This window comes from Oncorhynchus mykiss, chromosome 22 (genome assembly GCF_013265735.2).
Source record: "Oncorhynchus mykiss isolate Arlee chromosome 22, USDA_OmykA_1.1, whole genome shotgun sequence".
Lineage (NCBI taxonomy): Eukaryota > Metazoa > Chordata > Actinopteri > Salmoniformes > Salmonidae > Oncorhynchus > Oncorhynchus mykiss.
In genome coordinates, this window is record NC_048586.1 from 22027588 (window position 1) to 22051558 (window position 23971).

At 41.0% G+C, this 23971-nt stretch overlaps 1 protein-coding gene across 6 annotated transcripts in view; it reads left to right on the forward strand.

The window, feature by feature from the left end:
• The first annotated feature begins 7784 nt into the window (after positions 1–7784).
• Positions 7785–23971, forward strand: part of esyt3 (extended synaptotagmin-like protein 3) — a 40867-nt gene continuing 24680 nt past the window's right edge. Inside the window, exons 1-13 of one of the 6 annotated variants that reach the window (XR_002470226.2) lie at positions 7785–8491; positions 13759–13800; positions 14116–14250; positions 17214–17290; positions 17546–17615; positions 17923–18012; positions 18262–18317; positions 18486–18606; positions 19028–19204; positions 19389–19471; positions 19779–19827; positions 20391–20480; positions 20694–20756. Coding sequence is in view for 5 of the 6 variants with exons in the window: in XM_036958959.1 (XP_036814854.1) it covers positions 8096–8491; positions 13759–13800; positions 14116–14250; positions 17214–17290; positions 17546–17615; positions 17923–18012; positions 18262–18317; positions 18486–18606; positions 19028–19204; positions 19389–19471; positions 19779–19827; positions 20391–20480; positions 20694–20756 (1449 nt within the window). In the remaining variant the exon portion in view is untranslated. The remainder of the gene's footprint in view (positions 8492–13758; positions 13801–14115; positions 14251–17213; positions 17291–17545; positions 17616–17922; positions 18013–18261; positions 18318–18485; positions 18607–19027; positions 19205–19388; positions 19472–19778; positions 19828–20390; positions 20481–20693; positions 20757–23971) is intronic. The other 5 variants (XM_036958959.1, XM_021579281.2, XM_021579282.2 and 2 more) reach the window with 5 other exon arrangements.

A 23971-nucleotide genomic window follows, 5' to 3' on the forward strand; every position in this document is an offset into this window, starting at 1 on the left:
GTGCCACAGAATGCTGCAGCAGCACTCAGGATGTGCCGCAGTATGACAACTTTTAAATGATCTCCGCATGTGTAGTTTCCCACTGTGAATCATAGAGGAGGTGGTGTGATGATTTTGGGGGTGCTTTGCTGGTGACGCTGTTAGTGAGTTACTTAGAATTTGAGGCACACAGCATGGCTACCACATCAGATCATGCGACAATATAGCGCTAGACCCTCCAGCTATGTCTCATGAACTCTTAACAGTAAGCTACCTGCGCTCACCTCAAGACTGTTGCGTTCAATCTCAAAGTTTTTCTTCACTATTTCAGTGACATGAATTTCCTTTTAAATCCTGCAGTGATACGACATCCCATCTGGTTTGGGCATGGACAATGACCCAACACACCTCCAGGCTGTGTAAGGGCTATTTGACCAAGAAGGAGAGTGATGCATCAGATGACCTGGTCTCCATAATCACCCGACTTCAACCCAATTGAGATGGTTTGGGATGAGTTGGACCGCAGAGTGAAGGAAAAGCAGCCAACAAGTGTTCAGCATATGCGGGAACTCCTTCAGGACTGTTGGAAAAACATTCCAGGTAAAGCTGCCAAGTCGGGAATTCGGGCAAAGCTGTCATCAAGGCAAAGTGTGGCTACTTTGAAGAATCTAAAATCTAAAATATATTTTGATTTCTTTAACACTTTTTTGGTTACTACATGATTCCATATGTGTTATTTTGTTAATAGTTTTGATGTATTTACTATTATTCTATAATATAGAAAACAGTAAACATAAAGAAAACCCCTTGAATGAGTAGGTATGTCCTTTGACTGGTACTGCACAGTGGTGAATGCATCATACGTAGTGCATTAATGGATATGCTTTTTGTGCTCCTCTGCTCTCCGCAGACTGTCATTACACTCATGTAACAATGTCCCTAATCGGTTTTGCACATACAATTTGTATATTTTCAGATCAGCACCATGGGCATTTCTGCAGGGAAAACGCTAGCCGACTCCATCCTTAGAAAAAGAGCATGCAGACAACGTTCTCACTTATCAGCAAACAGGGAAACGCTCATCCAGAGGCGGTGCTCCTAGTGGCAGGGAAACTTAAATCCGTTTTACCAAATTTCCACCAGCATCTTAAATGTGCAACCAGAGGGAAAAAAACTGTAGACCACCTTTACTCCACACACAGAGATGCGTACAAAGTTTTCCCTCGCCCTCCATTTTGCAAATCTGACCATAATTCTATCCTCCTGATTCCTGCATACAAGCAAAAATGATAGCAGGAAGCACCAGTGACTTGGTCAATAAAAAAGTTGTCAGATGAAGCAGATACTAAGCTACAGGACTGTTTTGCTAGTACAGACTGGAATATGTTCCGGGATTCTTTCGATGGCATTGAAAAGTACACAACTTCAGTCACTGGCTTCTTCAATAAGTGCATTGATGATGTCATCCCCACAGTGACTGTACGTACATACCCCAACCAGAGGCCATGGATTACAGGCAACATCCGCACTGAGCTAATAGGTAGAGCTGCAGCTTTCAAGGAACCATCAAAAATGCAAAGCGTCTTTACAGGATTAAGATCGAATCATACTAAACTGGTTCCGATGCTCGTCGGATGTGGCAGGGCTTGCAAACTATTACAGACTACAAAAGGAAGCACGTCCAAGAGCTGCCCAGTGACACGGGCCTACCAGACGAGCAAAATTACTTCTATGCTTGCTTCAAGGCAAGTAACACTGAAACATGCATAAGAGCATCAGCTGTTCTGGACGACTGTGTAATCACACCCTCCGCAGCCATTGTGAGTTAGACCATTAAACAGTTCAACATTCACAAGGCCCGAATGGCCAGATGGATTACCATGACGTGTACTCCGAGCATGCGCTGACCAACTGGCAAGTATTTTCAATGACATTTTCAACCTCTCCCTGTCTGAGTCTATAATACCAACATGTTTCAAGCAGACCACCATAGTCCCTGTGCCCAAGACCACTAAGGTAACCTGCCTAATTGACTACCGACCCGTAGCACTGACATCTGTAGGCATGAAGTGCTTTGAAAGGCTGGTCATGGCTCATATCAACATCATTATCCCAGAAACCCTAAACCTACTCCAATATGCATTGGAGTGGGTCCCCAACAGATCCACAGATGATGCAATCTCTATTGCACTCCACACTGCCCTTTCACACCTGGACAAAAGGAACACCTATGTGAGAATGCTATTCATTGACTACAGCTCAGAGTTCCACACCATAGTGCACTCAAAACTCATCACTAAGCTAAGAAGCCTGGGCCTAAACACCTCCCTCTGCAACTGAATCCTGGACATCCTGATGGGTTGCCCCTAGGTGGTAAGGGTAGATAACAACACATTCTCCACGCTGATCCTCAACATCACCAGCAAACTAACATTGTCCAAGCACACCAAGACAGTTGTCAAGAGGGCACGACAAAACCTATTCCCCCTCAGGAGACTGGAAAGATTTGGCATGGGTCCTCAGATCCTCAAAAGGTTCTACAGCTGCCTGGTATGGCAACTACTCGGCCTCCGACCGCAAAGCAGTACAGAGGGTAATGCGTACGGCCCAGTACATCACTGGACCTCTATACCAGGCGGTATCAGAGGAAGGCCCTAAAAATTGTCAAAGACTCCAGCCACCCTGGTCTTAGATTGTTCTCTCTGCTACCACATGGCAAGCGGTACCGGAGCACCAAGTCTGGGTCCAAGAGGCTTATAAAATAGCTTCTACCCCCAAGCCATAAGACTCCTGAACATCTAATCAAATGGCTACCCAGACTATTTGCATTGCCTCCCCCCTCTTTTACACTGCTGCTACTCTCTGTTATTTTCTATACATAGTAACTTTAATAACTCTACCTTCATGTACATATTACCTCAATTACCTCAACTAACCGCTGCCCCAGTATTATTTGGAAAGAATTCTTTACCATAATCTTCCTTCTGTGAGAAAGGATGTGACGGAAAAGAGAACATCTGCCTAAAATAATTAGATCTTTTAAAATATAATTCAGAGAATCATAGATGACTACACCTCCAGTAACGAGTTTCTGCAAATTATTTTTGTTAGCGTTCCTTTATTGGAGATTCAGGAAGAATTTTCTGCATTTTCTCCATATTCCATCCAGTTTGCATTATTTTTGTAATAGATATTTTTGTTCATATCCACTTCATAATGTTCAGATATTTTTACAGTTCCCATACCTTCTTTATTTTCATAACCTAAAGACCCTGTAGAATTTACTACAGCCACAGTGTTATGGAGATGTCTGGGAATAGCTGTCCATAAAGAGGTTGTCCATAAGGATAAAGGGATGCTTACCATTCTCCCTTTGTTGTCTTTGTACCGGATACAGTCTCTTACGACGTTCATTTATCTCCCTTGGAAATTGGTCATTGAGACCGAATTTGGTCCCTTTAAGCTCCCTTCCCCTGCTTTTGATCAGCTCCTTTTGTAGGTAGTGTTCAAATTTTGCAATGATCGGTTGGGGCCCCTTGGTCTTGTCGCTCCGAGCTCCAAGTCTGTGTACTCGGTAGAAAGCCACCTTGTTTACAGTCTCTATATGAAGTTTCAAGGCATGAATCCTCTGGTTTATTGGATGCGTCCTCAGTAATCCCAGTAATCAAAGATTTTCAAGCATGCTACGGCTTTGTATGTCTAGTAGAAACTCCTTCATCACCCTGTTTTCCCTGAGTAGACAATCCATGTTGGAATCGTGTATTTTTACCTTGGCTGTGAGTGTCTTGTTTTCTCTTTGGAGTATGATCATTTAATTCTGGCTGAACTCCAAACTCCCCCCTCAGCCCTGCTACCTCCTCACATAACTTTTCCAGTGTTGCATGGATTCCAGCCAGAGCCCTAGCATCTACCTCAATGGTAAGTAAATTGTCCGTCTCTGTAGATTCATCTGTTTTTCTTTTTTTTGTCGGGTTAAAGTTATTTTGTGAGGTGGTCGGATCTTTCCATGATGGAGCATGTTGTTCCTCCATAGCGTAAAGCTGTTGGTACTCATCGATTTCCCTTAGGATCTCCTTAGCTCTTTACTGCAACCAGTTGTCTCACGAAAAGATAACAATGAGTCTTTCCCACGACGATGACAGGTGTCTGTAGTACAGCCAGCTAGCACTTGCGGAATCCACACAAAAAAAAGGAACATCAACTTGCAGTCCCAGCCGTAAAGGCTAACCTCGTTGTGAAATCCTTAGCAACAAAACTTTAGTTCAGATTAAAATGTATTTAATGAACAGGTTTTAATATAAACAACAAACCGTGTGTAGACATTTCTTACTTTTATTTCTTATTCTTATTTTTGGGGGGTATTTTTTATTTTTTTAACTGCATTTTTGGTTAGGGCTTGTAAGTAAGCATTTCACTGTAAGGTATTTGGTGCTTGTGACAAATAACATTTGATTTGATTCGAAATGCCACTGCAGGGCTACCAGTTAACTTGTTATGGCTACAATCCCCCAATCGGGATAAGGGTCATCAACAACCGCTGAATAGCATAGCGCTACATTCAATAAATATTACTACTAATATTTATATTCACAAGTGCAATATAGGAAAGCACAGATTAGCCTTTTGTTAATCCACCTGTCGTGTCAGATTTTGAAATTATGCTTTACAGCGAAAGCAATCCAAGCGTTTGTGTAAATTTATCGATCGCACAACAAAACATTAAGTACACTTAGCATCAGGAAGCTTGGTCACAAAAAAATCAGAAAAGCAATCAAATGAATTGTTTACCTTTGATGATCTTCGGATGTTTTCACTCACAAGACTCCCAGTTACACAACAAATGTTCCTTTTGTTCCCTAAAGATTATTTTTATATCCAAAATACCTCCGTTTGTTTGTCGCGTTATGTTCAGAAATCCACAGGAAAGAGTGGTCACGACAACGCAGACGAAAATTCCAAATAGTTTCCATAATATCCACAGAACCATGTCAAATGTTTTTTATAATCAATCCTCAGGTTGTTTTTAAAATATATAATCGATAATATATCAACTGCAAATGTCTTTCACAGTAGGAGAGGGAAAAGCAATACCTATCCAAACTCTGTTGCGCGAGCAAAACTCATGTGACCACTTGACGCGATGTTATCGTTCTGGCTCATTTTTCAAAATAAAAGCCTGAAACTATGTCTGAAGACTGTTGACACCTTGAGGAAGCGATAGGAAAAGGAATCTGGTTCATATTCCTTTAAATCCAGCAAAGGGAGGCTATGGAACATGGAGTTTTCAAAATAGAAGCCACTTTCTGTTTTGATTTTCCTCAGGGTTTCGCCTGCAATATCGGTTCTGTTATACTCACAGACAATATTTTGACAGGTTTGGAAACTTTAGCGTGTTTTCTATCCAATACTAATAATAATATGCATATATTAGCAACTGAGAGTGAGGAGCTGGCTGTTTACAATGGGCACCTTTTCATCCAAGCTACTCAATACTGCCCCTGCAGCCATATGAAGTTAAGGGCAACAGACCATGCATACTGTATGCGTTAACCAATCAAGAGCAGTTACACCTGAAATATATGTCTGTGTCTATGTCACAGTCACATGCGATTGAAGGAGCCACAAGAAGTCCAAGTGAAATGCCTGAGTGGCACTCCTTGAGGAGTGACTGCTTCTACTTTTAGGGAAGTCAGCCATGTGAGAGTGCAAAGCACAGCTGAAAACATAGCTGAGAGGAACTAGTCAAATGGCACAGATAAAGAGAATACTGTAAATGGAGACAGAGGTGTTGAGGGACTATTCAACTATGAACAACCTGAACTACAGGAAGTGTGGACCGGTTATCCACCCAAATGCACCATGGCTAGGTGCATCTGTTATATTAACCACTTGAGAGACCTTCATTCGGGCTTATAGAAGAAAAAGGCCCAAATGCAACAAGCTACATTGACTGTAGATACCTCAAAGTTGAGCATGGCACACACAAGTTGAAGGAGCGCCATTAACATTATTGAGTTCAGGAGCAGTTGATTGTCACAGGTATTGAATGGTGGGATTGTGTTGTCCTGTGCCCACAATGACATGTTTGTGGAGCGCATTTACAAAGATACAACTCTCTTCAATAAACTAAAGCAAAAATGTGATACCTTCTTTTACACATATTAAATCTGATTAACATATTACATTTGATTAAATAGCAGCGCACTCTTTCACTACACAGCATGTAGGATTATTTTGAAATAAGAATACAAACGGTTAGAAGGCTGGCTAGAGTGACATTAAAATGGCAGAAGCATGGTGTACACTCACTGGCGCTGCCCATGCTAAAATTGCCTTTTGGTCACTAGAGAACTCTATCATTCTCTATGGCTAGTACACACTAGCTATCTAGCTTGTAAACACATGCTACCTAGCTACTACACCCTATCTATCTAGTACAACTCTAGCTAACTAGCTAGTACACCAACAAGGGGTTACGCCTAGATCACACCAACAGCTTGATTGCGCAAAATTGAACACAGCATTGTCTGGATATATGTGCAACAAAGGTTCAACATTCCCCTTCTGCTGCCATTTCTGTCAAGCCATCTACACATACAGTTTGATGCATACTATCGATAAATCCAATATATATGTAACCGATGTGAAATGGCTGGCTAGTTAAGCTAATAGCTTTTCAATTGGTGACATCACTTGCTCGGAGACCTTGAAGTAGTTGTTTCCCTTGCTCTACAAGGGCAGTGGCTTCTGTGGAGTGATGGTAATGATGCTTCGTGGGGGGCTGTTGTTGATGTGTGCAGAGGGTCCCTGGTACAAGCCCAGGTAGGGTAGAGGGATGGAAGCTAAACTGTTACATTGATGCTGTTGACCTGGATCACTGGTTGCTGTGGAAAAGCGGGGTGAGTGTAACTGGTGTGAAATGGTTAGTGGGGTGTGTGCTAATAGTGTTCCATCAGTGATGTCACTTGCTCTGAGACCTTGAAGTAGTTGTTTCCCTTGCTCTCCAAGGGCTGTGGCTTTTGTGGAGCGATGGGTACCAATGCTTCGAGAGTCACTGTTGTTGATGTGTGCAGAGGGTCCCTGGTTCGAGGAGCGGGACGGAAGCTAAACTGTTACATATAGAACGCACTGCAACTGCCTCTGCAACGCTGCAGGGCGAACACAGTGTTGCATTGAAATGAATGTACTTCTGGTATACCAAAATGGAATAAGTCTGTTGGTGTGATCGAGGCATTAGGCTGTAATGACAGACTACATTTGTGTAGAAATTGCGGGCATTGCAAGTGTGTGCTTGCACGCTTGTAGCAGGTTTTGTACCACTCTTTTTTGGGGTAGTGGGTCAAAAGGTTTGAACCCCACTGGAATACATGATAGTGGAAACAAATGTTGGGTTGGATATATTAATGGTAGGCCACAATATTTTTTATATATGTTTTAGCACATACCCCCACAAGGTCAATGCACAGCCCTTGTGTGACATGTTGCCAAGGCATAGTTACCTAGATTAGACATTGCAGAAAAGAGAGGTCTCTTGAAATGGAAAACCAGTTTTACTACATTCTTTGTCAAGTGAAATCTAAGAGCTATGTTTTCAGACAGGGGCTAGTTTTAATGACTGGCTGCAGGGGCATCAGCTGGATTGCATTCAGTACGTTTGTACGTTTTGAAACGTTCAATTTAACGTAAATGGTGGTGTACTGATCGACCAGTTGAAATTTGGGGAGGGGTTGGGGAACGCTGTCAGCATGGCCACCGCCCTTTAAACACGTCACTCGTTGCTTCAAGACACACCCACCAAACACACATCAAAGTATTTTCAATAACATTTGGTGAAAACGTGTCATTCAGTACAAACTGTTCCGCAACGTAGCAAACTTTCAAGCGAACTGAACGCACCATAGGATGCCTCGAGGTGTCAGGTTAGGAGAGGTTTTTGGGCGTAGCCACCTGTGCAGGTACAAATACGGAAGTTCCCAACTACTAGATTTGACTCAGATATCAGTCAACAGCCAATGCTACCAAATCAATAGATTTGATTTGACTTCAACAGTCAGGACATTGCAATGCAGCGTAACACATTTTTTTAGGAGCGCAAAAGGACTTCAGTAGGGCCCATATGGCCGAACAGCTACCCGTACCGACTACTACATCCAGAGCTTCACCTACTGACAAAATGTATTCAGGCGATTCAAAAGGAACCGTCCAGGGAGGAGGATTCGGCGAGCGCACTGTCCCGGGAAGCACGGGGACGTTGAGCCCGAGCGTGGTCAACCAACTCTTGATGGAATTTCTGATGTACTTCGGGAGAGCGCTATTGGTCTTTTATCCTGTGTATTTGACAGGGTACCTCGGCCTCAGCGTCATCTGGATCCTCTTGTGTATGATGCTGATCATTTGGTGGAAGAAAAACCGCAAGTGGAAAGATATCCGAATTGGAACGGCTATGAACTTTCTGGATAACGAAACACAAGTGATCCACAACGAGTTGAAAACATTGAATATGGCAACTTGGGTATGTATTGGTATGCTGTTGATGTAGGCAGAGGTTGTTCCCCATATGTGGAAAAAAGTAATGTTATGTGGTACTCTGGCTGACATAAGATGAAAAATATGCATATATACACACGCACTCAGTCACACACACAATGAAATTTGTCCTGCTGGATCAGTAGGCGTTTCTACACATTTTACATAATGAATGAACTCATCTAGGCTACAGCTGTTCATGTCCTTGGGGGAGTTCATGTCTGGAAGGTTTTGTTTGACTTAAAGCAAAGCACTCTTAAGAATAGAGCCTACATAGGCCTATTTTAAATGTGTGTATGAGCATACTAATTACCCACTAAGACCAGATGCTCAGCACTAGCCTACTTGTATGATTGTTATAGCAATATAGTGTTATGGTCAAACCTGTAGAAGAGTAATTTGTCATCATCTTCCAGCCAGTTTCTGCCTCAATAATAGTAATACCTAACATTGCATTCCATTGTTGGGAAATAACAAAGTAGTGGCTGTATTGTTTGGGAGTGTAATATGCAAGTGCAGAAGCTTTCACCCCCGTATTCTTTCTTGCGTTTGAATCAAGCTGTGGTTTATTGCCAAATTGCAGTGAATGTTGGGCCTCTGTGTTTTGCCAAAGGCAGTCGTCAGTGCCACATTGACTACTGTGTCCCCAAATAACTGTAGGCTATAGAGCAGTGTTCTTAATCCATTCATGTGGACACATTAATATTTAGAGACATCATGGGAATATGTTTGGTGATTTGAAGTGTTGACATCATAGTTGTGTGATTATGCTGCAGGAGGTTTCATTCATCTATGCCTTACCACACCCATGCCTAATAGGAAACATTGACAAAGATAATAAAGTGCCACTGCTGAGGCTGTTGTACATTTAGAATAGTATTTTGTGAACATGTTGAGTAAAGTTGAAGCAGTAGTTGTCATTGTTAAAACAATATAGTGGCTATTTTGTATTTCGCAATGTTCCCGTTTTGTTTTTGGGGTTGTGACCTTCATCTCCTGCTCTCCCACAAGGTTTGGGATTACAATCCCTTGATTAGTCATCAGGTCCTGCCAAACCAGTATTTTTCATTTCAATATCAGAACCCCACACTGTGGTAGATTAAGACGACGCAGTTCTATATTCAACCACTCTGACTGGTCCCAGATCTGTTTGTGCGGTCTTGCCAACTCATATTCTTTGTTTAGCATTACAATAGCCATAAGAGTTGGCAATACGGCACAAACAGATCTGGTACCAGGCTACTCTGACACAAAAAAAGGCAATGGAAAGTAAAACATATATTAAAAAGGGAAGTTTACAGTGCCTTCAGAAAGTATTCACACCCCTTGACTTTTTCCACATTTTGTTATAGCCTGAAATAAAAATGGACTAAATGTTTTTTCTGTTGTCCTACAAACAATACCCCATAATGTCAAAGTGAAATTATGTATTTTAAAATGTATACAAATTAATTAAAAATGAAAAGCTGAAATGTTTTGAGTCTAAGTATTCAACCCCTTTATTACTGCAAGTCTAAATAAGTTCAGGCGTAAAACATTGCTTAACAAATCACATAATAAGTTGCATGGACTCACTCTGTGTGTAATAATAGTGTAGAATTAGTAACTCATCTCTGTACCCCAAACATACAATTATCTGTAAGGTCGATCACAGATTCAACCTCAAAGACCAATGAGGTTTTCCAATGCCTCGCAAGGGCACCTATTAGTAGATGGATAAAAATAAAGCAAAGATTGAATATCCCTTTGAGCATGGTGACATTATTACACTTTGGATGATGTATTGATACACCTAGTCACTACAAAGATACAGGCGCCCTTCTTAGGAAGGCTCCCTTCTCAATTGCCAGAGTGGAAGGAAACTGCTCAGGGATTTGACCATGAGGCCAATGGTGACTAAATCAGTTACAGAGTTTAATGGCTATGAGAGGAGAAGACTGAGGATGGAGCAAAATAACCTAATTGAAAGGGTGAAAAGAAGGGAGCCTGTACAGAATTTTTATTTTCCAAAACATGCATCATGTTTGTAACAAGGCACTAAAGTAATACTGAAAAAAAAGTGGCAAATCAATTAACACTTTTGCGTTCAGGACAAAAAGTTATGTTTGGGGCAAATCCAATACAACACCTTAGTACCACTCTCCATATTTTCAAGCATAGTGGTGGCTGCATAATGTTTTTGGGTATGCCTGTAATCGTTAAGGTCTGGGGAGTTTTTCAGGATAAAAAATAATTGGAATGGAATGGAGCTAAGCACAAGCAAAATTCTAGAGGAAAACCTGGTTCAGCCTGCTTTCCACCAGACACTGGGAGATGAATTTTCCACCAGACAGTGGGAGATGAATTTTCCACCAGACAGTGGGAGATGAATTTTCCACCAGACAGTGGGAGATGAATTTTCCACCAGACAGTGGGAGATGAATTTTCCACCAGACAGTGGGAGATGAATTTTCCACCAGACAGTGGGAGATGAATTTTCCACCAGACAGTGGGAGATGAATTTTCCACCAGACAGTGGGAGATGAATTTTCCACCAGACAGTGGGAGATGAATTTTCCACCACACACTGGGAGATGAATTTTCCACCACACACTGGGAGATGAATTTTCCACCAGACTCTGGGAGATGAATTTTCCACCAGACTGGGAGAGGAATTTTCCACCAGGCTCTGGGAGAGGAATTTTCCACCAGACTCTGGCAGAGGAATTTTCCACCAGACACTGGGAGAGGAATTTTCCTTTTCAGCAGGACAAGAACCAAAAACACAAGGTCAAATCTACCCTGGAGTTCCTTACCAAGAAGACAGCGAATGTGGCTGAGTCTAAACACATTCGCTGAGTTATAATCTGCTTGAAAATGGTTGTCTAACAATGATCAACAACCAATTTTGACTGAGCTTGAAGAATTTTGAAAATATGGAAATATTGCTCAATCTACCGTGTGCAAACATTTATAAAAACATGTTTTCACTTTGTTTTTATAGGGTATTGTGTTTAGATGGGTAAGACAATATAATTAATGATTTTTGAATTCATGCTTTAGCACAACAAAATTTAGAATAAGTCAAGGTAAGTTTAGGTGAAGGAGAGTCGGACCAAAATGCAGCGTGGTATTCTTGAAACATATTTAATGATGACGGAAAAAACACGAACAATACAAAAACAACAAACGTAACGTGAAAACCTATACAGCCTATCTGGTGCAAACAAACACAGAGACAGGAACAATCACCCACGAAACACTCAAAGAATATGGCTGCCTAAATATGGTTCCCAATCAGAGACAACGATAATCACCTGCCTCTGATTGAGAACCAATTCAGACAGCCATAGACTTTGCTAGAGAACCCCACTAAACCACAATCCCAATACCTACGAAAACCCCAAGACAAAACACACCACATAAATAAACCCATGTCACACCCTGGCCTGACCAAAATAATAAAGAAAACACAAAATATAAAGACCAGGGCGTGACACAAGGGGTATTAATACTTTCTGAAGGCACTACAGTGGGGCAAAAAAGTATTTAGTCAGCCACCAATTGTGCAAGTTCTCCCACTTAAAAAGATGAGAGAGGCCTGTAATTTTCATCATAGGTACACTTCAACTATGACAGACAAAATGAGAAAAATCCAGAAAATCACGTAGGATTTTTTATGAATTTATTTGCAAATTATGGTGGAAAATAAGTATTTGGTCAATAACAAAAGTTTATCTCAATACTTAGTTATATACCCTTTGTTGGCAATGACAGAGGTCAAAAATGTTCTGTAAGTCTTCACAAGGTTTTCACACACTTGCTGGTATTTTGGCCCATTCCTCCATGCAAATCTCCTCTAGAGCAGTGATGTTTTGGGGCTGTTGCTGGGCAACACGGACTTTCAACTCCCTCCAATGATTTTCTATGGGGTTGAGATCTGGAGACTGGCCACTCCAGGACCTTGAAATGCTTCTTTCGAAGCCACTCCTTCGTTGCCCGGGCGGTGTGTTTGGGATCATTGTCATGCTGAAAGACCCAGCCACATTTCATCTTCAATGCCCTTGCTGATGGAAGGAGGTTTTCACTCAAAATCTCACGATACATGGCCCCATTCATTCTTTCCTTTACATGGATCAGTCGTCATGGTCCCTTTGCAGAAAAACAGCCCCAAAGCATGATGTTTCCACCCCCATGCTTCAAGTTAGGTATGGTGTTCTTTGGATGCAACTCAGCATTCTTTGTCCTCCAAACACGACGAGTTGAGTTTTTACCAAAAAGTTATATTTTGGTTTCATCTGACCATATGACATTCTCCCAATCTTCTTCTGGATCATCCAAATGCTCTATAGCACACTTCAGACGGGCCTGAACATGTACTGGCTTAAGCAGGGGGACACGTCGGGCACTGCAGGATTTGAGTCCTTGGCGGCGTAGTGTGTTACTGATTGTAGGCTTTGTTACTTTGGTCCCAGCTCTCTGCAGGTCATTCACTAGGTCCCCCTGTGTGGTTCTGGGATTTTTGCTCACCGTTCTTGTGATCATTTTGACCCCCTCGATTTGGTGCGTGGAGCACCACATCGAGGGAGATTATCAGTGGTCTTGTATGTCTTCCATTTCCTAATACTTGCTCCCACAGTTGATTTCTTCAAACCAAGCTGCTTACCTATTGCAGATTCAGTCTTCCCAGCCTGGTGCAGGTCTACAATTTTGTTTCTGGCGTCCTTTGACAGCTCTTTGGTCTTGGCCATAGTGGAGTTTGGAGTGTGATTGTTTGAGGTTGTGGACAGGTGTCTTTTATACTAATAACAAGTTCAAACAGGTGCCATTAATACAGGTAACGAGTGGAGGACAAAGGAGCCTCTTAAAGAAGTTTACACGTCTGTGAGAGCCAGAAATCTTGCTTGTTTGTAGGTGACCAAATACTTATTTTCCACCATAATTTGCAAATAAATTCATTAAATATCCTACAATGTGATTTTCTGGATTTTTTTTCTCATTTTGTCTGTCATAGTTGAAGTGTACCTATGATGAAAATTACAGGCCTCTCTCATCATAAATACTTTTCTGCCCCACTGTATATGTCAAATCAAATGTGCCTCTGATTTGTTTCTTTGTCTAATATGTCCATCTCCCTGCATACAATGTTGACCTGTTCAAAAGTAAGTCTTAAATGAGGATGTCTTCATTATCTGGACTCCTGCCAACTCACAGAACCACAAGGGTTTGTGTCAACCAAACTCTCTTGTAAAGTTGTCTATTCTCTTCCCAAAGGTACACTTTCCCGAAGTTGAGAAGGTTGACTGGCTCAACAAGGTAAAATGTTTTTTCCATTCATGCAGGTCACTCTTTGTCTGTTGTGCTGTTGTCACCTCAGCAATGGAGTTGGCCCGACGGCACAAACAGATCTGTTTAGTGTAGTCTTGGGGACGGTCTGGCCATGAACTGCTTTAAACATTGACATGTTGCCCGCAAAGCTTTCAAAACAACATTGTTTTCAATGACATATCACATACACAACCTCTCAATGTTATGCTCTACATTTGTTTATCCACACAATGATTTGGTTATGCTGATCGCAACTAGTTCTCCTGTCATTCTTTGGTCATATGTCTGTCTGTATGTCTTTAGATTTTGCTGCAGGCGTGGCCTTTCTTTGGCATGTTCATGGAGAAGCTCCTCAAAGAGAAGATCCAGCCATCCATCAGATTGTCCAGCCCATACCTCAAAACATTCACCTTCACAAAAGTCCACTTTGGTCATACAGTGAGAGAGCTTTTGTTGTGTTAGCATATCAGGTTTCACCTCGTGGTTCTAGGTTTGTATAAGTTCTAGTACCTGGGGCCTCATTTATCAACCGTGCTTAATTCCTCACAAAATGTTACCGTATGTGGAGATCATAGGATTTGTATTCTCAACAAATTTTTCTGATCAAAGCCACATGTAGCAAATAAGCTGTTAAATTTTTTTGTTAACCAAACTTGAAACTTTCTCATTGACCTCCATACAAAAACTCCATGCTTGGTGAATACAAAACACTACCTGCTGGAGAAGACTGATTATGTGGCCTTTTGTCCCTCTCGTTTTGCCTCTTCCTCTCTGCTAAACTTCAAAACCATTCGATTTTGGGATTGGGGTAAAATCCAAAATTGTGCTATATATTCATTGGTATTGTCATGGATAATTTGTAAGCGATAATTATTAATGCATTACAAGCTCAAACACTTAATCCGCAAAAATAACAAGTTAATTACTGGGCAATAGGTTCTAAAAAATCCCTAAGTGCGGGGCCCACCCTAATCTGATAGTGGAAGTGGGGTGGTAGGTGCCTAGTCTCCCTTATGGCTCAAATCAGGTGCCTACATAGTATACACCATAGGCATACATCATTTACACACACACAGTACATACCCCATAGACATACATTATTCTCTCTCTCTCTCTCTCACTCACACACACACACACCCAGAGAGAGAAGTCTGCTCAGACAGATCCAGCTCAGAAAGGCCCAGCTCATGACCCTCCATCAGCAGCAGATTTTCATTTAGAATGAAAAATGAATGTGTTTATGCAACATGTTAGTGCATCGCATCGATTTGTTCTCTAATCAAACCGAATCACACCGAATTGTTTCAAACTAAAACGTATTGTTCCTATATCGTATCAGAGGCCATGCATGTATCTTGATATGTATCGAATCATCTTGAAAGGGAATGATGCACATTCCTAATGAATGGTAAGATTTGTTGTGTAGTAGCGGGAATAAACCAATCAGGAGATAATTAGAATATGAAATAAACATATTAGGCCTACATAAACATATTAGGCCTATTAGCGCCCAGTTATGCAATCTCCTTGCTAACAGCAAATGCATATTTTTATCATATTTTTGTATTACCATTTATGTATTAAATGAATTAAATGAATGTTAACAAACATCTCCATTTCCCCAAAAAAACTATATTTGCATGCAAAGCAATTCTTCAAATTCCCATACTATAAAACATATTTTTGCTACTATTTAGCACACAAGTATGATTATTCAGACACAGCCAGCATATATTTTTTATATATATACAGTGCCTTGCGAAAGTATTCGGCCCCCTTGAACTTTGCGACCTTTTGCCACATTTCAGGCTTCAAACATAAAGATATAAAACTGTATTTTTTTTGTGAAGAATCAACAACAAGTGGGACACAATCATGAAGTAGAACGACATTTATTGGATATTTCTAACTTTTTTAACAAATCAAAAACTGAAAAATTGGGCGTGCAAAATTATTCAACCCCCTTAAGTTAATACTTTGTAGCCACCTTTTGCTGCGATTACAGCTGTAAGTCGCTTGGGGTATGTCGCTATCAGTTTTGCACATCGAGAGACTGAAAATTTTTCCCATTCGTCCTTGCAAAACAGCTCAAGCTCAGTGAGGTTGGATGGAGAGCATTTGTGAACAGCAGTTTTCAGTTCTTTCCACAGATTCTCAATTGGATTCAGGTCTGGACTTTGACTTGGCCATTCTAACACCTGGATATGTTTATTTTTGAACCATTCCATTGTAGATTTTGCTTTATGTTTTGGATCATTGTCTTGTTGGAAGACAAATCTCCGTCCCAGTCTCAGGTCTTTTGCAGACTCCATCAGGAGTCTTCCAGAATGGTCCTGTATTTGGCTCCATCCATCTTCCCATCAATTTTAACCATCTTCCCTGTCCCTGCTGAAGAAAAGCAGGCCCAAACCATGATGCTGCCACCACCATGTTTGACAGTGGGGATGGTGTGTTCAGGGTGATGAGCTGTGTTGCTTTTACGCCAAACATAACGTTTTGCATTGTTGCCAAAAAGTTCAATTTTGGTTTCATCTGACCAGAGCACCTTCTTCCACATGTTTGGTGTGTCTCCCAGGTGGCTTGTGGCAAACTTTAAACGACACTTTTTATGGATATCTTTAAGAAATGGCTTTCTTCTTGCCACTCTTCCATAAAGGCCAGATTTGTGCAATATACGACTGATTGTTGTCCTATGGACAGAGTCTCCCACCTCAACTGTAGATCTCTGCAGTTCATCCAGAGTGATCTTGGCTGCATCTCTGATCAGTCTTCTCCTTGTATGAGCTGAAAGTTTAGAGGGACGGCCAGGTCTTGGTAGATTTGCAGTGGTCTGATACTCCTTCCATTTCAATATTATCGCTTGCACAGTGCTCCTTGGGATGTTTAAAGCTTGGGAAATCTTTTTGTATCCAAATCCGGCTTTAAACTTCTTCACAACAGTATCTCGGACCTGCCTGGTGTGTTCCTTGTTCTTCATGATGCTCTCTGCGCTTTTAACGGACCTCTGAGACTATCACAGTGCAGGTGCATTTATACGGAGACTTGATTACACACAGGTGGATTGTATTTATCATCATTAGTCATTTAGGTCAACATTGGATCATTCAGAGATCCTCACTGAACTTCTGGAGAGAGTTTGCTGCACTGAAAGTAAAGGGGCTGAATAATTTTGCACGCCCAATTTTTCAGTTTTTGATTTGTTAAAAAAGTTTGACATATCCAATAAATGTCGTTCCACTTCATGATTGTGTCCCACTTGTTGTTGATTCTTCACAAAAAAATACAGTTTTATATCTTTATGTTTGAAGCCTGAAATGTGGCAAAAGGTCGCAAAGTTCAAGGGGGCCGAATACTTTCGCAAGGCACTGTGTATATATATATATATATTCTCCTAATTTCAGCCCCTCCGAATCACTGGACTTAAAGTGTACACCCATGAAGTGGACAAGAGGCAGGTGGTTATGGACCTTCACATAAGGTAATAGTAGTAGTCAAAATCGAATCAATAACACACAGTACAGCACAATAAAGACACAATAGGCCTACATTGGCTAGTAGAATCAAGATGCATGTTGTAGTTAGGAGTACAGCAGAAGTAGTAGTTTTATTGTCCCAGAAAATCCATAACAAGGTACTGTAGTCCGTTCTATGACTCCCTGTAAACTATTAGGGCTTTGGATTTAGCTTGGTCCCAGATATGTTTGTGCTGTTGACAGTGCTTTTTGCTTCACAGTTACGATGGGGATGTGGACATCGACACAGAGGTGAAGCCGCCCATCACTGCTGGGGTCAAAAGTATTCGGGTAGGCATCCGATGTTCTTGTGTGGCATCTAGCTTGGCTCCATGTCCTACTGGCACATGCAACCACCCTATGCTAGCCTAGGATGACTGTGGTTCAAAATTGAACATTGTTATCATGACAAACAGGTTACGTCACATTGTTCCTCACACATCAAGCCGTGTGTTCAATTTGCATTGTGTGTAATTAGCTTTTTTGGTTTGAAGAGAAATTTCCCCTCTTGAGGAACTGTTTTAAAACTGGTTTTGATCTTTAAATTGATCTATATCAGCCCTTTTCTAATCATGTCAGAATGTTTTTTATTTTTCAGCTTCAAGGCATGTTGCGTGTCATTCTGGAACCTCTGATTGGAAATGCCCCGTTGGTGGGAGGAGTCACTATGTTCTTCATTCGTCGGCCGGTGGGTTCTGAAAGATGGCTCTGTTTGTTATTTATACCTATGACACCCAGAGATTAAAAAAAAAAAACTTTAGCTACCTTCGTTCACCCTCTTTATTATTGTTATTTAACTAAATGTTATATATTTTTGTTTTCAGGAGGACCAAGGCTAGTAGTATAGGCTATAACTTTTTAAACCCTACCATGTCACTAATGAGTATGGGACCTGTTTCATTTAAAGTTATCAAATTCAAAATGGTTTAATTTTCAGACCCTACAAATCAACTGGACAGGGTTGACCAACCTCCTAGACACTCCAGGTCTAAGGTAATATGTTTTTTTGTATGTTTCCATACAAGTACAAAATATATTTAGCATTTTTTTCCTTGAAAAAGAGTTCTACAAATTCAGATTTTTTTTGGTCTGAATGTATCAGTTTCAAAATCACTATTTTAGATTGAAGTGACTTCTGCCCTTCAACCTTCACCTCCACAGTCACCTGTCTGAGCCAGCCATCATGGACATCATCGCTTCCCTTATGGTCCTGCCCAACCGCATGTGTATCCCCCTCATAGACCAGGTCAAAGTGGACCAGATGAGGTTCCCCCTGCCTCGTGTGAGTACAGTAAACTGATGCTCCACTGTGTTGAGACCTGTGTCAGTGCCAAAGGCCCAGTACAGTAGGTGTTCTGGTCGGACAACACAGGAGAATGGATAGACACAATTTGGGTGTATGGCACATCTATGGCACAGTTCCAATGATTGGAAGTGGCTCCATTAAATTGTAATTTTCTATGAAATGTCAGAACAAGATTTGACACCAAACATTGGTTTTAATGGGGTCTTCAAATATTTCTATATCTCTAAAAATCTGTTAATCAAATCTGGTTCCTGTGTTGCTGGCTAACTTGTGTTCATATTTTGGGGGTCTAGAAATATGCTAGTTCTGTTAAATTTGTATTTTAGTGGGTGTGTGCAGTAAGATCTTGCTGTGTTTTGTACTTTTTTTGTAACTACAGTATTTTTTGATGTTTTAGGGAGTTGTGAGGGTACACTTGCTGGAGGCCCGGGATCTGATAGCGAAGGACACTTATATGATGGGAATGGTGAAGGGCAAGTCTGACCCCTACGCGGTGCTTAGGGTCGGCAATATCCACTTCCAAAGCAAGACCATCCAGGAGAACCTGCACCCACGCTGGAACGAAGTTTATGAGGTAGGGACTCCTGAAAATCCTCCTACTGTAAATGTAGTCACACACACTCACGATCGTGCAGTCAACCCATTCTCTCTCCCCTTTGTCTATACAAACTTTGTTTTTATTTATTACCATATAATATATATTTGAATATATGATTTCTTACTCTGTTGTTTTTTATCCCCTTTTTTGTCAACTGCAGTTTGTGGTACACGAGGCCCCTGGGCAGGAGTTAGAGGTGGATGTGTTTGACGAGGACACTGACAAGGATGACATCCTGGGAAAGTGAGGAAACTACTTATTATGTGCACGAGAATAGACACAACCTCCCCATTCTGATTTCTTACGCCCACTTGTCACTGACTGCTGACCTATGTCAAACAGTCAGTAGTGCACAAGTAGGTTGTGGAATGTTCATATAGAAATATGTCATGTAGAACATATGCCTCTGACAATGTAGAGTAAGGAATCATTTCGGCTCTATTCATGACGTTATCTGGAATATTTTCCACAACATTTGTGTGACAAAGCCTATTGAACATGGCCCTGGTTAGATACTTTGACCATTTGAGCGCTTATTTATCCATCGTAGGTTTCGCTTGGACTTTGGAGAAGTGAAGAAGGAAAAAGAGATGGATAAGGTGAGAAGGTCACATTGAATGTTTAAGTTGTGGGATAGGCAACTCAGGTCCTGCAAGGCCAAAATACTTCTGGTTGTCTTTCTCTACCTCTAATTAACTGAGGTGAATGAACCTACAGCAGCTAAGGTGATAATGGATGGGGTCATTTTTGCTGTTCTCCAAATAGAATTTTAACATTTTTAATTGTGTAGAAATGCAGTAAATGAAATTCAACTTTCAAAAAATGTCCAGGGAGGACCTCACTAACTCAAACCCTGGTTATGGCCCTGCACACAACGGAACACATTTTTAAAATGTGGATACAAATAGAAATTATTGTTATTAGCTAAGGTAGTCTCCCGGTTTCAGTGTGTTTTCTACTTTTTGGTATCTAAAGAATGGAATGAGAAGACTCTCTTGCCAATCAGTGATATAAATCAATACATCAACTATCAGGTAGAAAAGAAAACTAGCAGAACTTTTGGCCCTCCATGTCTGGAGTTGACTAGCCTTATTTTGAGAGGTTCTGAGGGTGATAACATCTCGGTTCAGATGAATAAACTCTTCCCATTTCGTTGTCATAGTGGTTCCCCCTGGATGATGTGACGAGTGGAGAGGTTCATCTCAAACTGCAGTGGCTCTCTCTACAAACTGACCCGGGACTCCTAGTGGAGGTAAGCGCTCTTAAGCAGTTTATAACCACTCTTAAGCAGTTTATAAGCATTCTTAAGCGGTTGAGCTGACTCACCCAAACCGTGTTGTGGAAGCTCTGATATGTCTTTTCATATTGTACAGCCCGGGGCGCTAAAGGAAAACAACAAATGTGCCTATTAACCGTATACAACCTTTGACGAATATTGTATATTTCTTTTATTTTTCCGTTATAGAAATCTGATGGCTGTGCTTGTGCTATGCTTGCTGTGTACCTAGACAATGCCTCAAATCTACCAGTAAGTACCTCTGTCAAGCCTGTACAGCCACGGAGACTCACATGTTAACTAGCACAAACAGTCTGCGATGTGAATATAAGATGCGATAACCAAGTTTATTCGGTTATGAAAACATTAGTACACATTCGCTGAGCACTAACAAGACACTCTCCACTCAATCGGAATGCCCCAGGGTGCCTTAGCACATGCATATAACAAAGAGTTAGCAATTTTGCATAAACATCATGTGATAGGCCGATGACAATCAAATATAAATGTTACAATGTAATCCCCTTATTGAAGATTATCATCACCAGTACCATCATTCGTAACCCATCGCAATTGACCCTTCGCAAAGATCTGCCTCAGAATTTTGGGCAACCATTCACAGCGCTCCAATGGATAACAACTGTCGTCGAGTCCTCGGACAAGCTCACATTTAAATCGCATGAAAGCCAGTGAAGGCTATGGCAAATACTGAGAATTTTCTTCAAAAAATACATGTTCAATTATTTAGCCATTTAAACAGTGCACCAGGTGTATTTGCTACTGTGATTCCTGAAATGCAGAGCTTGTTGATGGAGTATTTTTCTAATCTGAAATTAAACCTTTGTTACATTGTTTGCTAGCTCAGCTGGTTATTAACTAGCTCTCAGTTTCTCAAAATGAATGTTAGCTAACTAAGTTAGCAATGTTATGAATACAACTCCCATCTGCTGTCGGCATTAGGATACGATTTGAGCGCACTAGTTATCTCTAAAAGTTGTTATAGCTTTGACTGCATGCTGACAGTGAATTCAGAGCCGTTCAGTGGCTAGCTACACTACAAACAGAACATTACTAGATTCCTGTGAAGCAATTGTAATGACAGTCAATCAGGAAACTATTGGGTGTCTGTTTTAATTTCATTGTATATAAGAAACACAGTTTGAAATCATTGTGGGGATTTCGCCAGTGATGGAATGGGTAGTTAGGCTTCCCTGGAAAATGTGACCCATTTCAGGAAGCTAGGTGTATGTCACACTCTTTTTATTTGTATTTTTTTTATATATACAGTGGGGCAAAAAAGTATTTAGTCAGCCACCAATTGTGCAAGTTCTCCCACTTAAAAAGATGAGAGAGGCCTGTAATTTTCATCATAGGTACACTTCAACTATGACAGAAAAAAATGAGAAAAAAAATCCAGAAAATCACGTAGGATTTTTAATGAATTTATTTGCAAATTATGGTGGAAAATAAGTATTTGGTCAATAACAAAAGTTTATCTCAATACCCTTTGTTGGCAATGACAGAGGTCAAATGTTTTCTGTAAGTCTTCACAAGGTTTTCACACACTGTTGCTGGTATTTTGGCCCATTCCTCAATGCAGATCTCCTCTAGAGCAGTGATGTTTTGGGGCTGTTGCTGGGCAACACAGACTTTCAACTCCCTCCAAAGATTTTCTATGGGGTTGAGATCTGGAGACTGGCTAGGCCACTCCAGGACCTTGAAATGCTTCTTACGAAGCCACTCCTTCGTTGCCTGGGCGGTGTGTTTGGGATCATTGTCATGCTGAAAGACCCAGACACGTTTCATCTTCAATGCCCTTGCTGATGGAAGGAGGTTTTCACTCAAAATCTCACGATTCACGGCCCCATTCATTCTTTCCTTTACACGGATCAGTTGTCATGGTCTCTTTGCAGAAAAACAGCCCCAAAGCATGATGTTTCCACCCCCATGCTTCACAGTAGGTATGGTGTTCTTTGGATGCAACTCCGCATTCTTTGTCCTCCAAACACGACGAGTTGAGTTTTTACCAAAAAGTTATATTTTGGTTTCATCTGACCATATGACAGTCTCCCAATCTTCTTCTGGATCATCCAAATGCTCTCTAGCAAACTTCAGACGGGCCTGGACATGTACTGGCTTAAGCAGGGGGACACGTCGGGCACTGCAGGATTTGAGTCCCTGGCGGCGTAGTGTGTTACTGATGGTAGGCTTTGTTAATTTGGTCCCAGCTCTCTGCAGGTCATTCACTAGGTCCCCCCCGTGTGGTTCTGGGATTTTTGCTCACTGTTCTTGTGATAATTTTGACTCCACGGGGTGAGATCTTGCGTGGAGCCCCAGATCGAGGGAGATTATCAGTGGTCTTGTATGTCTTCCATTTCCTAATAATTGCTCCCACAGTTGATTTATTCAAACCAAGCTGCTTACCTATTGCAGATACAGTCTTCCCAGCCTGGTGCAGGTCTACAATTTTGTTTCTGGTGTCCTTTGACAGCTCTTTGGTCTTGGCCATAGTGGAGTTTGGAGTGTGACTGTTTTGAGGTAGGAGCCTCTTAAAGAAGAAGTTACAGGTCTGTAAGAGCCAGAAATCTTGCTTGTTTGTAGGTGACCAAATACTTATTTTCCACCGTAATTTGCAAATAAATTCATTAAAAATCCTACAATGTGATTTTCTGGATTTTCTTTCTTCTCTTTTTGTCTGTCGTAGTTAAAGTGTACCTATGATGAAAATTACAGGCCTCATCTTTTTAAGTGGGAAAATTTGCACAATTGGTGGCTGACTAAATGCTTTTTTTGCCCCACTGTAACTACACAAGATGTCTTACTTAGTTAAAGTGGTTCCAGTCTGCCGTGAAACGTTCATCCCATGTAAGAGTCTAGCTACATTTTCAGAAATTATACATTTCTAATTTTGTCGGAAAGTCATTTTCATTTCAAGTCAAGCTAACAAACATTAGCTTGCTGGCTCGCTAGCCAAGGTGTATGATCTGTGTAGTAATGTTATTTCTATCTCAGAAACCCATTTGCATTGCCTAATGTTAGCTAGCTAGCAAACGTTGAACCTAGTTGGTTAGCTTTAGCTACCTGCAGATTCATACTACAGCATTTCATGCATGGTGGCTAACTATGACAATCAGTTTGTACTGTTTGGGGGTGATTTTACAGCCATCTATTGTATTTCATGAACATGTGTACATGTCTAGACAATAGTGACCCATCTACTTAGTTTGATGTGTCTGGGGGTTATAGCATTTCTTTCACATGACCCATCAATTTAGACAAGTGTCTCGGGAAGCGTCATCTAATAATTATAAAAACATTTATCTGTACCCTTTCATTTTGTGATATTGCTACTATGCAAATTTTCAAGTTACCATTCCACTGTACCGTTTATAGCTGTATCATGTGCTTGTGACAAATACATTTTGATTGGTAAACACACACTATATCAAATACAGAGACTGTAATGT